The 16,234-nt window shown below is 47.4% G+C and overlaps 1 protein-coding gene across 1 annotated transcript in view; it reads left to right on the plus strand.

Moving 5' to 3' along the window:
* Positions 1-16,234, plus strand: part of FCHSD2 (FCH and double SH3 domains 2) — a 159,992-nt gene that overhangs the window by 23,176 nt on the left and 120,582 nt on the right. Inside the window, exon 3 of the mRNA XM_018567426.1 lies at positions 13,424-13,469. Coding sequence (XP_018422928.1) covers positions 13,424-13,469 — 46 coding nt within the window. The remainder of the gene's footprint in view (positions 1-13,423; positions 13,470-16,234) is intronic.

Here is a 16,234-nt window from a genome sequence, read left to right on the forward strand (position 1 = left end):
ATGAATGCATTTAAAATGGACCTTGCGGCAGTATTGCACAAAATTAGATTTGCTGCAAAGACTTTATTCACTTAATTAGTAATGGCCCCAAAAGCGCATTGCATGTTTCATGAACTCGCTTCAAAGGCCGCACTTTTGTGCACCTTTGACGCATGTGACCGTTTACATGCGTCAAAGGTCTATTCCGTTCAGAGTGTTCAGACGAAACACGAGGAAGAGTTGTGGATTCCGCCGCGACGATGTAAATCTCATCCTCCTTCCTCTCTCTTATTTACATTCTTCAGACCTGTATGTGACGCGGGTGTTTATTAAACACGTCTGTAATGAATGGTATGTTCTGGAAGAGAAGCGCGCCCGTCCCTTGTGTGCCGAGACGTGCAGCTGCACTTTTATCTCCGTCACCAGAGGAAGTAAAGCTTGTCTGCTCTTGTCGCGGGATGTAATTGGCGCTCCTCACGTGGAATGTTGTGTTATTGTTTATTTGATCTATTATACTCCCCATTAAAGGATAACTATGAGGTGAGTGCTTTTCACTCATCCTCATAGTTCTAGCCGACCTGTGACAATGAGACTGTCACAGGTCGGCTCAGTAGATCGGGAAGTGAGCGAACACATACCGTCGCTTGCTCACTTCTCGATTCTGTCACGGCACAGAGCCGTGACAGGGGAGTGACTGGATTCTCCCCTCCCCTGTCCGATCCTCCAGCGCTGACTGGCGGAACGGACGGGGGAGGGGGCGGGTACAGCTGGCTCTACCTCTAGATAGGCAGAGCCAGCTGTCACTCACGCAGCTGTGCGGATCCAGGCATAATTGTCGGGATCCGTTTCAGCTGCGGCGTCTCAGTATACCGAGAGCTGTGCTCGCGGTATACTGAGCTTGGGGTGACGGGAGGACGCTAGTTTGTGTCCTCCTGTTACCCTTAGGAGAACTATGGGGAAAAGCCCTAACCCCATAGTTCTCCTTTAACAAATGTCATTTGGGAAGTATGTATCTATCGTCAGTCAGCGCTACATGGTGTTTATAGGAGATGTTTAAAGCCTAAAATGTTTTTCCCTTTCCCCAGTGCTGGTGTAAGGGCTTACCTTAAATACTGCCTCTCGATCACCTTCTTTCCTGTAGTCCTCAGGAGTCCCTCCAGGGCTGGTCCCGGTCTCTGATCCAGCGCTGACTGCTGTCTTTCTTTCCCACGGAGTTTGTGCGGGTGTTCTATCGAAAGTTCCAACTTGTCCAGCTCTCCAACTGGCGACGTCAAATCCGGTGACTGCCAGTAAGAGATCTACAGCAGATGGTGCCGGTGCGCATGCCCAGGAAATTCTTGTCGTACTATCCGGCTCTATAACCTACTACAGTTATATTTGTCGTTGGTTATAGAAGCCCATGAGCCGATAGCCACGCAGGCGCTGTGGCAATTGCCTCATCGGATTCTATAACCTATTCAAAGGTTATATTATGTTCGTTCTACAACCACAGTTGCCATTGCGCCTGCGCGGCTATCGGCTTCTATAACCTAGGACAAATATAAGTTTGTCCTAGGTTATAGAATCCGATGAGCTGCTAGCCGCGCAGTGGCAATAGTTAGACAGTTCAGCAAGGATTTTCTGCCCATGCGCACTAGCTCCATCTGCTGTACATCTCCTACCAGGGCAGGATTTACTCTCTCTGCTGCCCCAAAGCCAGGTTTCTCAATGTGCCTCCCTACCCGCCAACCCCCCACCCCCATGGAGAATAGCATACCTGCAGGCTGCATACAAGTGATCTCGATGACATCGCCTGGATCACTTTTCTAAAACAAGCGGCGGCTTCCCCGCTGTACATTTAGTTCTGCTTGCCCAAAGCAGGGCTAAATGTAGAAAACAACTACCCGCCCGGCACCCGGAACTACATGTCCCAGGCATCAGGAGATAGGAATTCCACACCCCTGCTGCCCCTCTACTCCCTACTACCCTGATGCCGGGCCTTGGTTGGCCTTGTGGGAAATCCGGCCCTGTCTCCTACTGGCAGTCACCAGATGTGACGTGCCAAGTCGGAGCTTTTGATAGAACACCGGCATTGACTTGCACTGTGTCTCTCCAATTCTCCCGTCCAAAGATCTCTACCGCGCATGCGCCCGCCCCATGATCCTTTGCAAATTTTCAGATCTTCGGACGGGAGCGCACGGTGGACACACAGGTAAGTTTTAACCCTTTTTGTTAACTTTTGTAAATGTTTTTGCATATATCTAATGCTTGCTAGCAGTAGATATAGGCGGAAAAAAAAACCACGAGGCTTTAATGTTCCTTTAACTCTTGCAGCCAAGTGGCATGGTAGGGTCTGGGACTATAAACCTTTTGGATTGTGAAGAATCACATGCGCCCTCCATGCATATCCCTTCCTAGGGATCGATCCCAGAACCCTAATTCTACAAGTCCAGCATGCTGGCCACGTGGCTTCCTCATGTGCCGCTCATACAGACACTTTGCTTTGGCGGCTCTCCTTTGCTTATTGTCACCATTTTTGCTGGCGGCAGCAGCATCTCCGTCCTCATAAAACACCTCTCTTCCTTTTCCTGCGCTGCCCTTCCATCCAGGCCGAGGTCAGTCCGCACACTTCCCATCACAGCGTTCAGTTCTTCTGGTTTGCTAACGTTTCGCTTTGTGTGGAAATACTTCAGTTGTTGTCGGGCTCGGCATATATCGGCCGTCCTTTTTTTTTTTTTTTCCGTTTTTCCAGTTATTCCTGTATTGCAGATGTGACAAAAACAGATCTTAATCCATTGATGCTGCTGTGCTTATCGCTTGCAAAAGTTACCCAGCTTCCTGACAAGCTTCGCAAAGCAGAGCTAGGGATCGCAGAGGGAGGGGCTGCTATTGCCTTGCACCGTGCTGTCAGTCTAAAGCTGGCCATACACTTTACAGCCATCGCACGACTTTTATCGTGCGAGGGTTGTAAAGTAATTAGAAGCTCGTACGATCTGCCCATCTTGGACAGGCAGATCGTATTTGCGATCAACGCAAGCCCGCCCCGCTGAGGGGAGGGCTTCCGATGATTCCAATGCCGCACGAGCAGTTTGCGCTTGCGGCATTTGTCTCCCGCAAACGCCACTAACCCGCCGACAATCGTACGATTCTCGGCGGGTTTTCAAGCCTGCTCGGGAGACTAAAGTCGTGCGACCGTACAACGATCGCCGGATCACCCACGATTATCGGCAGGTGTACGGGCACCTAAACACGGAATAACATGCTTACAGGAGAGCACAGCACAGAAATGAGCTAATTAGTGAGCTTTTACATTGCGCAATCACAGTCTCTTCTCAAGGGTCCTCAGGCCTGCAGTGGTCTGGCTATTGGGAGGAGATATGGAAATATCTAAATGCCTTGATGGGTGGTTGTCAGTCTGAAGGAGAGAGAGCGTTCCTAGACAGACTGAGGGGAATTATTATTATTATTAGACATTTTGCGCAGCGCTTTACAATATAAGGAAGACATTACAATCACGGTACAGTTCAAGACAAGATGGAAAGGAGGGCCCTGCCCCTGAGGGCTTACTATCTGAAAGAGGAGGGAGAAGTGATACATGAGGAGGGAGCTGTGTGGGGATGAATTATTTGAGAATGTGAAGGTTCAGTGGTCAGGTTGAGGTGGGATAGGCTTCCCTGAAGAGATGAGTCTTTAGGGAACGCCTAAAGGCAGTCAAGGTGGGAGATAGACGGACAGGTTGGGGAATTTATCAAAACTGCAGCAGACAGAAACTGGAGCAGTTGTACACGGCAACCAATGAGCTTCTCTCTTTCATTTTCAAATCTTAACTGAGGAGAGAAGCTAATTGGTTGCTATGGGCAACTGTTCCAGTTTTGATATCGAGCCTCCATGATTGAAAGAACTGAAATCCAGTGAATAAAAGGGGTGGGCCAGGGACAGTCAGGCAGGGGTGGAATGGTCTAGATCCAGGGCTGGGCAAACTCCGGCCCACAAGCTGTAGTGAAACTACAAATCCTAGCATGCATTTGCCTCTGGGAGTCATGTCTGTGGCTGCGAGAATCTTGCAGTAACGCATGGGACTTGTAGTTCAACAACAGCTGGAGGGCTGCAATTTGCCCACCCCTGGTCTACACAATTCTGGACGTCCAGGAAAGGATGCGGGCTCTATCTGACTTGCTGCAGCTTCTGATGCACATTATGAGAAGCTCGCTGTGTGCAGAGAAATCAGAGGAAGAGATTCCAGTCCAGGAGAGGAGCTGGGACAGCTGTGCAAGGCTCAGGGGAAGGCCGGAGTCCTGTTTTAATCCTTTCATGACCAAGCTTAGAAGCCTAAGGCAAGTTTAGCAGGGCTGGTATGCATCAGTTAACTTGTCAATACGTCTATGACTAATATTTCCAATTGACAGCGAGTCTGAGAACTAGGAACACACACAGTTGCACATTCCTAGATCTCTGCAGCAAGGTTAATTAACGTTCTCAAGGCATTTCTAGGACATTATTTATTTGGACTAAGGAAGTCGTATTGTCATTATGAAGGAGTCAAGGGAAACAAGCTGATATTTTATATTGACGGGTGAAGTATGAGAGACTGGTTGGGTTGAGAACACAGGGACCTGCTGCATGTTATCATACTCCCTATAAGTTTGGAAATCCAAGTTTGATCATTCAGTCTGTGTGCGTCCTTCCGGACCCTTCAGTCTGTGTGCGTCCTTCCGGACCCTTCAGTCTGTGTGCATTCCCTGGGATCCATCAGTCTGTGTGCGTCCTTCCGGACCCTTCAGTCTGTGTGCATCCCTGAGACACTTCATTCTGTATGTTTGTATCCCCCAGGACCCTCCAGTCTGTGTCGCACCCTCCCGGGACTCATCAGTCTGTCGTCTGTCTGTGTCCCCGGAATCCTTTTGTGTGTGTTGTGTGTGTCCCCGGACCCTTCAGTCTGTATATGTGCGTTCCGGGACCCCTCAGTCTTTGTCCTCCGCGGTGGCTACCCCGATATAACTGAATTTTATCAGTTTTGTGTTCTTGAGTGTCTCCTGCAATCTGGAAGAATTCCATTCTTACTTCTGGAATGTCTGCTAATCTGAAATAAATGTTTTCAGAACTGTCATGTTTGTGTTTCTGTCCATGTGGAAGTGTGAAAATGAATCCTTGTGATTTGGGTCAGTCGGGGAGGATTGGGCTTCCCTGAATGTTCTGTCGTGTGTAAGTCCAGTTAGCGAGAACAGAAGTATTCCGGTGTTTGGTGTCGGCAATAAATTGTACAGACCGGGATTACACATTTCCAGGTCCGGGGAAATGATTAACTTCATCTGATCTGGTAGATTCCACTGAACCCGGGCCGTCACTTCTACGATTCTTCCGATGAAGCCGACTGTACGTTGAACGGTGACATCATCCGCTGCACCAGTTTATGATGTCATAGCTGGAACTTGTAGTTCCACAAGAGCCGCAGAACACCGACTTGCCCTTGGCTCTTACGTGTCACCAGCTAACATTTCCATGGGACCCGTGTTATCTGCGTGTCCGCAGTGTGTAAACACGTGTGACAGTCTGTAAATAGGAGTGTTTTCTGTGCTCTTTTATTGTCGGACACAGTTCAGCTCTTGCGGTTTTGCAGTTTTGTGTATAGGACGAAATTATTTTAAGCTCGCCGTGGGTTGGGGTTCACACACCCTATCCAGCCCGGAGATTCCAGCTGTGTGTGTTCATACCTCTTATTATTCCATTTGTTGACACAGAACTCCCTGCTTTCTAGTCCCGCGCAGGTCACACAGTGCTATGACACAATGATTTGTGATGTTTTTGCAGCGTTGTGTTTTAAAGAGGAATTAGTTTCTTCTTTAAACCACAACACTGGGTAAAAAAATGTATTAACCCCTGCAGTGGGGCTACTACCCTCGCACCACAAGGGCTAAGTGCTCGTTTTTTTCTAGGTTTGAAAATAGTTATACTCACCCAATCTTCACAACCGGCTGCCTGTGACAGCACTCTCTCCTCCGCTGCAGTGATGGAATGGCCCTCGATGTTCTATACACTGTGTATAGAACATGATGGCTTAAGGATCCTTTGACTGCTGCAACAGAGGGGGAGAGAGGATCCAGGGACCGGTCTAAGAGCAAGCCGGCTCCAAGGATCAGGTGAGTATTTTATTTTTGCTCCCAGATGCACATGAGCACATAGGGCCCATTCACACCAGATGCAGTGCGTTCTGGCCAGAACGCACTGCCTCGCATTGCAGCCGGCTCACTTTTTTTTGGGAGAGGAGGGGGCGTGGCGGGCCATTGAAGTGAATGGCACCGTAGCCACGCCCTCTGGCGCAATGCGATCAGCCACACGGGATCGCAAGGCACAACATGCGTCCGGTCCGATCAAAATAGTGCTTGCAGCACTTTGATCACACCGGATTGCAGGCATAATGTGCCTTGCGATCCCGTGCGGCCGATCGCATTGTGGCCGGAGGGCGTGGTTACGATGCCATTCACTTGAGGGGGGGGGTGGGGGGGGTTTGGCTCCACTGCAAGGGTCAATAAAAAATGTACCTAGATTCCTGCTTTAAGCTGGATACCGAAGAAGTAACAACTTTTGAATGTATAAATTTACAAATGTAACATGGACTTCAGTAGCCAGTCTGGCCAATCCAGGAGCCATCAGGCTGTCCTATTGACAGGTGCCAAGTGGATGGAAGACTCCTCAGTGGGCACATAGATGGCAATAAAGACCCAACAGATGTTCTAACCCAGAGGTGGACCAATCCTTATGGAAGTCGGGAGCCAGTCTGTCCAATCCAGGAGCCAGCAGGATTATTTTTCAGGATGCAGCTCCAGTGACAACAACTAGAGAAAACCTCAAAAGTTGGCGCCAGCAGTCATAAGGAGCATTGGCGACCTGGCTCCTGGGATCTGTCCGCCCCCGATATATAGATCGACACTGACAAGTTCATTCTCAGATCTCACATCCCAGCAATCGTTTTATGATCTTTACTACATGAACGGATGTTGGATCTCTCCTGTTTCTTATGCCCGGCCGTCCCCGTCCTTTTATTTTGCAGCAGGCCTACATAATTCACATGGCTCTTTCCTTCGTCGAGGGCCTTCCACTTTGTGTGATAATCCGTGCCCCCGCCCCACTCATAATGTTATCTCGTGTAAAATGAGATAATTGCATCTTGTCCTAATGGTTTTCTGCTCGGAAATATACAGCGGCGCGATCAGCAGATGTGTTTGGCCCGCAGGAGACATCTGGCAGGCGGCCTAATTGTCTGCAGGATTTCAACCGTCTTATTTGTACAGTAATCTGGGACTTGGTTCAGTCGGAGCTCCGCTGGTATACAACAACCCTCCCTGAGATGCGTGCCGATTGGCTGAAATGTTGGGATGGGCGGCAGAATGAGGTCATGGAATGTGCACACCTTGCCAGCTGTGCACCTGTCATTTCTACCATCTTGTCCTTTAAAGCTGAACTCCGGCCTCATCTTCAGTCTTGTAGAGTTGTACCCAGGCCCGGATTCCCCACAAGGCCAGCGAGGCCCGGCCTCGGGGCGCAGAGGGGCGGCAGCAGTGTTTTTGTGGGGAAGTTGCCCTCTCTACATACAGTCCTGCTTTATACAAGCAGGACTAAATGTAGAGTGAGGCAAACGATTTTGCGTTTACATGTGAACTCGGCGATGTCGCCGAGATTACATGTAAACAGTGTGCAGCCTCCACCCCTCCCCCCTGCACTTACCTCTTTCCTCTCGTTCCGTCCTCTGGGCTCCGCCGGGTCTCTCACTGCAGTGAGCAGAGCGGCCGGGTTATAAGTAATGCGGCCTCTCCGGGCAGACTGTAGACATGGAGAGGGGAGAGCTGTGCTGTGGTCAATAAAGAGAATCTGTCACCTCCAATTGCTATCACACAGGGTATTGTTTTCTCCTGTGTGATGGCAATAAAGTTAGGTGGAAAAAAAATTAAATTGATTAAAAAAACAAAAATTTAATAAATAGAAATTTAAAAAAATAATATGAAATAAATAAAAAATAAATAAAAAGGTGATTAAAAAGTAAAAAATAATAGGAAACAAATTATTAAAAAATAAACAATAATATGGGGCGGCAGGGAGAGTAAATCCGGCCCTGGTTGTACCCTCTCCTGTCCTGGACTGAAATGGCTTCCTCTGAGATCACTGCACACTGCAAGCTTCTCACAATGTGCATTAGAAGCTGCAGCAAGTCAGATAGAGCCCGCCTCCTCTCCTATATGACTGTCCCTGTCCCTCCCATTTCATGAATTTAATTTCAGTTCTTTCAATCATGGAGGCTCATCATCACATGTGGGCATTGCCTAGCAAATGCATCCTGCCAAGGAATACCCACTCCTCCGGATTTGACAATTACCCATCATTTTGATAATTCCTCCCAAGAGCCAGTTGACTGCTTGCATCAGGTCTGAGAGGAGTCCTGAGGTGCTGTGATGTTTTCAGCAAACTATGTACAGCACCCTGCCGGCCCTTACTAAAAATGTGCAGCACAGTGGTATAGTGGGTAACACTTCTGCCTTGCAGCACTAAGGGTCCCCGGTTCCCATTGACGGCGGAAACTGATGTGAATGTGCGCTATGTAAAGCGCTGAGTAAATTGTCGGTGCTATATAAATAAATCATGAAAATGGAAAAATGTGTTTGATAATAAAGGGAAAAGGAAGTACCACGGAAGGCAAAATATAATGTCCTTCGGTGTATTGGAGTAATTGGAGTAGCACTGAAGGGCGCACTAAATTGTGTGATTAGGGTCTACAGTACAGGAAGGCAAACTCTGGCCCTCCAGATGTGGTGCAACTAGAACTCTCATAAGTACGGATTTCACTTTTGGCATAATGCCGAAAGTGCCATTTTCTGGCCAATACAGCGGTGAATCCCTGTATTCTCTCCTCCGCGCTGCTCTGTGTCCCAGCGGGGAGAAGAGAAACTGTGACAGGCGGCTAAGTGCTGCGGGAGGAGAGCGCTGTGAGCGGCCGGCGTCTCTCCTCCCCACACCGCTCAGCCTCCTGTGACCGATCAGGAGAACGGCGGTGTGGGCGGAGACAGCCTGCGCTCTCACAGGAGGCTCTGCTCTCCTCCCGCTCCGCTCGCTCAGCCTCCTGTGACAGCTGATCCAGAAAGGAGAAGCGGGTACAAGCAGTCAGTGATCGCTGAGTGTTTGTAGATAATTGAGGACATGGTATGGTTACTATATCCTCAATTATGAATGAATGGGAAGTGATCTACATCACTTCCCGTTCATTCATAGTTGTGGTTATAGTAAACATACTCTGTCCTAATGTTATGAATGAGCAGGAACACTCAATATAGAGGATTCCTGTTCATTGATAACAGGGGATACAGAAAGAGATTGAGGACTGTGTTCTCAATCTCTTTTTCTGTTTTTAAAAGGGAAATATCGGGGGTCTGTTTAGACCCCCAATATTTCCCAGAAGCCCCTAAAAGTAAAGTAAAAAATAACAATATTTAATAAAAAATGAATAAATAAATATAAACAAATTAAAAAAGTTTATAAAAAAATAAAATTTAAAACAAATTTGAAAAAGTTAAAATAAAAAGCATTTTCGGTTTCGGCCTGACATATTTTTTATTTCGGTTTCGTTTCGGTTTTGAAATTTTCTTTTCGGTGCCCCTCTACTCATAAGGCATTATATGAATCTCACAGCCACAGGCATGACTCTGAGGCAGATGCATGATGAGTTTGGTGGAGGGCTGGAGTTTGCCTACCCTTGGCCCAGAGGGTTCAAGGGGTTGATGTGGCCCCCCCTGCTCCATATGTTTGCTTTACTCTTCACCGGCCTGGGACAAGTGCGGTTAATGGGGTGTCTGGATACCTGACAGGCACATGATTACTGCAGGTCAGTGACTCACTGGGTAGTAAAGCCCAGGGGTAGGGTGATGGCTCTGGAGCCTGTGCCTTCAATAGGAAGTCGCTTTATCAGCATCTATGTGGATGGGTTGGTTTTCTCTGTTTCTTTTGTGTTAGGGAATATCTATTTTCCACAGGAATTTCCTGCATGCCATGGTGCTTGGTGACCCCGCAGGTGTACGAGCTGTCGTGTGATGGGGGTCTCTGTTTTGCTGATATTCTACAGGAAGTGTCGGATTCCATGACAGATTAGTGTGTGCAAGGCGTGTTCGGACACATCCGTGTGCTGTTGTTGAGAGGTGGCCCGTGTCGTATTTTGTTAACGAAGAGTGAAAACAGAATAATGCTTTCCTCCTGATACACTGCACCATCGTCATAATGAATGTTCCTTATTTCCACATATGAGTTCTTGTACTTTCTCTCTGCCTGCTGCAGTCCTGGCACGCTCAGCTTTTAATATCCTGCCTGTTTCCTCAAGGAATGACCAAAATTCTTAAAACTCCACTACGGCCTATTTGGAGAAACAGAGCCTTGCCTGATGAGGGGTCCACCCAGTCACCGTCCTCCTAGCATGTGGTGAACCAGGAAAGGTGTCCTTTGGACCCCTCACAAGTTCAGCGGAGTACAGGCTCTTCAAGCCTTACCTAGTGACTGGAGTTCTATATCTGAGAAAACAATGAAGGAAAGCAAATAAAATTGTGGGGTGCATCAAGAGAGCGCGAAACGGAGCCTGAATTTCGCCTGCTGAGTAGATAGTCACATTCCTTCCAGCATGGAGTGAACTAGGACAGGTGTCCCCTGGACCCCATAGAAGCCAAGTACAGGCTACTCATCAGGGGCATCCTACACTATCATCGCCTGGTTTGGGTGGGTGTCATTGGGAGGTGGTTGCACACGTTACCGGGAGAGGGGTGTTTGGGGCATTGGTTGTGATGCATGTTACCTTGTGACAGGGGGGTGCATGGTACCACTGCGCGGCGTCCTGCTCAGCTCACAGAAGCCACTGGTTTGGTAGGTGCTGGGCAGGACACCAGCCAGGGCATTACGCTCAACTCCTGGCAACCAGTGATGTCAGTGAGCTGGTTTAGGACGCCGACCAGAGCATCCCAGGTTGCCAAGAGCTCTTAGCAAACTGGCACACTGTGGCCGGAAAGGGGCAGCACCCACACCTGACACCCCCAAGGTGACCCAATGAGAATCCACCTGAGGCAGCCATCTCAGGCCCTACTCCTAACCCATTGACTGTTTTATATCTGAGCTGAGAGTCAAAGCATGTATAATTCTGTGGTGTATCACGTGGCCGGAGGGGGAATTATGAGAGACGGAGAGCTTAAATTTTAGCTGTTGAGTGCATAGTCACAGTCCTCTCAACATGTAGTGAACTAGAAAAGTTATCCTTTGGACCCCTTGCAAGTTCAGCAGAGCACAGGCTCTTCAACCCTAACCCACTGACTTGAGTTTTATATCTGAACAAACAGGGAAAGCAAATAGAATTCTGTGGTGCATTACGAGAGGGAGAAGAAGAGCTTCAGTTTTGCCTGCTGGGTACATAGTCGCAGTCCAACCAGCATATAAAGTGAACTAGGAAAGGCGTCCTTTGGACTCCTTAGAAGTTCGACGTAGTAGCGGCTGCTCCGTGGTACCGGCTCCTCATCCCTACCCCACTCACCTGAGTTTTATATCTGATCAAACAGTGAGGGAAAGCAAATAGAATTCTGAGGTGCATCACGAGAGGGATCACCAGTAGGAGGTCCTGATTCCACCATACAGGGCTCTAGTTAGACCACATTTAAATGTTATGTCCAGAAATGGCCAACAAAAGCTGCAATATCCGAGGAGTAAAACCTTTTAGGAGAGACTAGGGGAGCTTCAAATATTCAGTTTGGAGGAATGAAGGGAAAGTGTGGACTCTTTAGCTAGAATCAGATTTCAAATAAAAGATTTCCCTGCAAAGGACATTGTAAGTACTCCCCTCTCCCTCTGCCTGTTTCACAGAACATTGCTGTAATGAAGAGATCTCACCGCCTGAAGACTCTTTAGAGACCGCTATGTCCTGGAATGTTGGATTCCTTGTCCTCCGCAGCGCTCAGTGGTTACTTCTGCCGATTTCTACATCACTACTGGGTCTTGTTGTAATATAGGGGACACAGGAGGAACCACAGAGCGGAGCAGAGGACTGTGATATCGACATCCTAGGCTTGTTTCTGAATAGTCTTTAGGCAGCGTTTTCTCTTCATTACAGTGGCAGGAGAGGTATCAAGAAGGGTCCAGGCTCATTCAGCACGGGGGGAATGACCTCAAACTAGAACATGGAAAGTTCAAGAGTAATGTTAGATGTCATTAAATTAAAATTTTATTTTATAGAAATATAATTTTACTGAAAGTAGGGATGCACCGATAACAGTTTTTCGGTATCGAGTGCAGATTATTTGTTTGTTTTTCTGTACTTGCCAACACCGAGTACTGATACCGCTACCATGTTCCCCGATTATCAGGAAGTAAGGTGGCAGATCATGACTCGTCGCCCTGCTTCCTGATTGCCTGGGAACCCGGTGTTCTATCAAAGGAATACTGGCTTCACGTGTCGAGGCTGCCTGGCTTCCTGACCAATCGGGACACCGGGCGGTGGGTCATGAGGTGCCGTCCGGCTTCCTGATTGATCAGGAAGCCAGGCTGCCTAGTAACACATGAAGCCGGTTCCTAGCCAATCAGGAAGCCGGGGGGCATGTCATGGCCTGCCTCCTGGCTTTCCGATTGGCTAGGGAGCCAGCTTCACTTGTTGCTCCGTAGCGTGGCTTCCTGACCAATCCGCAAACCGGGAGGTTGGTCATGACGTGCCGTCCGGCTTCCTGATTGGTTAGGAAGCCAGGCTGCCTAGCAACAAGTGAAGCCGGCTTCCTAGCCAATCAGGAGGCGGGTCATAACCCACCGCCCAGCTTCCTTATTGGAAAGGAAGCCGGCTCCATGCTCCCTCGGCACTGCTGGTCAGAGGGAGATCTTCCCCTGGCTGGAAGTTCTGGTATCGGAGAATTTGGGTGAGTACGAGTACTCGCCCAAATACTTGGTACCTGCACCAATACTAGTATCGATTCTTCCCTAACTGAAAGAGTAGTGGGTGATTGAACATAGTTAGTGGTAATAGAGGTATTATTATTATTAGAGGTAATAAGTGAATTTGAACATGCTTGGGTTAAACATTGGTCTACCCCAAAAAACAAAGCTTGATGGACCTTTTTGTCTTTTCTGCCATCAGTATATTCTCTTTCTAGAATACTAAAGGGATTCCTCCTTTATTTAGAAGAGGGGCCTTGGATGAGCAAAGTACAGGTCCACTTTATAGCCATATGTAGTAGTGTTCAACACTCCATCTATTGCTCCTTCAGTAAAATGTTTTTACTAAAATGTTCAACTTTGTAACAATCATATGGAGAAAGAGAAAGTTCAGGTTCAGTTTTCATCAAGAAAATAGAGGGTGTCTTTGTCCAATGTTTGGCCGTGCAGAACCAACTCAGTGGTAAGGGTAATATTTGTTTTAATTGGAGTTTTTAATGTAAACTTGCTAATTGTTCTTTTCTGTTTTCCATAGGACTTTCAGTCAGAAGAAGGCTGCAGTGGAAAGAGAGTATGCTCAGGTAAGTTCAGATACCGTGTTCTATACTGGGTCCAAGCAACTGTTGAGTTCCATGTTCTCTATTGCTGATTAGCACTTGGATTGTTGAGGTTGCCTATACCTAATGTTAACTCAGTGGCCAGTTAGTTAGGTACACCCTGTACAAGGCTGAACTTGACTTTAACCCAGCCTGGATGAAATCGGCTATGGACTCTTCTGGTCTCCAAAGATGGTGAACAGAGATTGGATTCTGTTGCTAAATTGCTGGAGTTTGTTTGGTCGTATTTTGGATGCTGCAACATAATTTCTGCAAGTGGCTCATTTTGTTTCACCGTTATGGGATTATCAATTCAATCTGGGTTCATCTACACTGGAGAAGAAAAATGTCATGTTCTAGGACCATTTGGAGACAAAACGGCTCTTGGTTTGGCCTATTGACCGGGTCAGAAAGCTCTTTGATGAACGTGGTTGGATGCAGGCCAGCATACTTGGCCTTCAAGATAGATTACAGGAATGTGGTCACTATCCAGCGGTCTTTTGGATTATTATGTTTCACATGGAAGTCATTACAAGTCATTGCACCACAGACAACAGGATGGATCCATGGAGTACCGTTCACACAAAGCACGGACCCTACAAGCATCATCATGTGTTAGATGTTGGGTCAAAGGTTTTACTCGTTCATACCCAGTCTTTGGTTCACGTTTACTTGCTGCTGTACGTCCGTTCACAACAGGCAATTGAAATCATTTTTTCAATACCCTTAATGGAGTTCACGTACAGGAATGCTTCTTTCACTGGATGTTTTGTTGCTTTATTACCTCTTTATATACTTTCTCGTTGACCTGGGAAGAGCGGTTGTTTGAGACAGATGATCTGGCAAAACCAACTCTACAGTCTCAAATCATCTGGATTTCTGAACATCTCACATCTTTGAGTGGAATAACCAAACCATGTGGCATAACATCTGACCAAATATCCATGTTCACACCTGACATGGTGTGTACCTAATCAACTGGCCTTTGGAATATTCTGTGTGCTTCTCAATGGTTATAACGTAGATGTGATATGAAGTTGTCATGTAACTCAATTTAACTTTTAAAAATGTTCTTATATTCCTTTCTTCCTGGCTGACAAATATGTGATATCTTCTTATTCACATTCTATTCCTTCCCTTTTCTCTGTTATTGAATTTGTCATTCTTGCATCAACCTGATTTCCTGTGTTTGCATCTTCTTTTCATGCAGTTTATATTTTGCTTTACTTTTTTCTCATTTCCTTTCTGATTTTGTAACTTTTCTAGCTGAATCTTCAATTACGTTTTTTCTATTCACGTTGTGTGGCCAATGTTCATGGACACTTCACAGTCAGTGATCCAGTCCATCTCAAAGCTGTTCACTAGGGTTGAGGTCAGGGCTCTGAGTAGGTTCCTCTACACCCTTGGTTCTCAACTGGTGGGTCGTGACCCAAAAGTGGGTCGTGACCCTGTGTTCAGTGGGTCACCGCATGCCTTCCACTTTTCTAGGTGAGAGGCTCATCAGCCTCCCCCTAGTGAAGCACTGTAAGTTCTCGTGCCAAGCAGCCATTCAAAATTTGCTGCCCGGTGTTGAGGTGGGGTGGGCTGGGTGGTATGGTCGTGAGGGAGTTCCATCCATATGTATATTGCTTAAGCTACCTTGGGTGCCCTGTAGAGGAGCATTGACCGGAGTGACATCAAACTCTGGCTCCCGGCACCTCTACAGGGCACGCAAGGAAGCTGTCCAAGTGGATGCACATATGGATGGAGCTCCATAACAGCACAGCAGCTCACACTGCACTCCATTGCAGTGCAACTTGGGTCACGACTTAATGACCGAGGACTAATGTGGGTCCTGAGGTTACAGAGGTTGAGAACCACTGATCTACACCAAACCCATAAAACCATGTCTTTATGGAGCTGGCTTTGGTCTGCACAGTCATGTTGGAACAGAAAAATACTTTCCTCCAAACTGTTATTATGAAATTGGAAGTGGACAATTGTCTAACATGTTTTGTATGTTGTAGTATTATCACTACCTTTCACTGGAAACACCTGAACTCCATCCTTTTGACTCGGGTCACATACTTTTGGCCATATCGTATAGGTGTGGTGGTCAGGGGTCCGCAGTCTCTTGGCCATACAATATACATTCTCATTTTACTTTTTCCTTGTTCTCAATTTCTCTTTTCTATTCTTTTAACACTTTACTTAAACATTTTGCTCTTAAAGCGGAACTCCATGATTAAAAAAAAAAAATGAAAGGAGAACTATGAGGTGAGTGATTTTCACTCGGCCTCGTAATTGTCGGGATCCGTCCCGCCTGCGGCGTTTCAGCATACCGCGAGCTGTAGCTCGCGGTATACTGAGTTTTGGGTCATGGGAGGACGCTAGTTTGTGTTCTCCCGTGACCCTTAGGAGAACTATGGGAAAAAGCCCTGACCCCATAGTTCTCCTTTAACCCTTGCAGTGGGGCTACCCCAGCTTTGCACAGGTTAAGTGCTTGTTTTGTCTAGGGCATGGATGGGTGGCCTCTGGCCCTCCAGATGTTGTAAAACTACAAATCCCATGATGCATCTGTCTCTGGGAGTCATGCCTGTGGCTGTGCGAATCTTGCAATGCCTTATGAGATTTATAGTTTCACCACAGCTGGAGGGCCGAAGGTTCCCCACCCCTGGTCTAGGGGGAGCAAATAAAGAAGAAATAGCCTACTCGACCAATCCTTGATCTCACCTGGCTTCTAGATTGGTCTCCGCAGCCTCTTCTCCCCC

Source organism: Nanorana parkeri, unplaced genomic scaffold, assembly GCF_000935625.1.
Source record: "Nanorana parkeri isolate BGI_ZX_2015 unplaced genomic scaffold, ASM93562v1 scaffold1047, whole genome shotgun sequence".
Lineage (NCBI taxonomy): Eukaryota > Metazoa > Chordata > Amphibia > Anura > Dicroglossidae > Nanorana > Nanorana parkeri.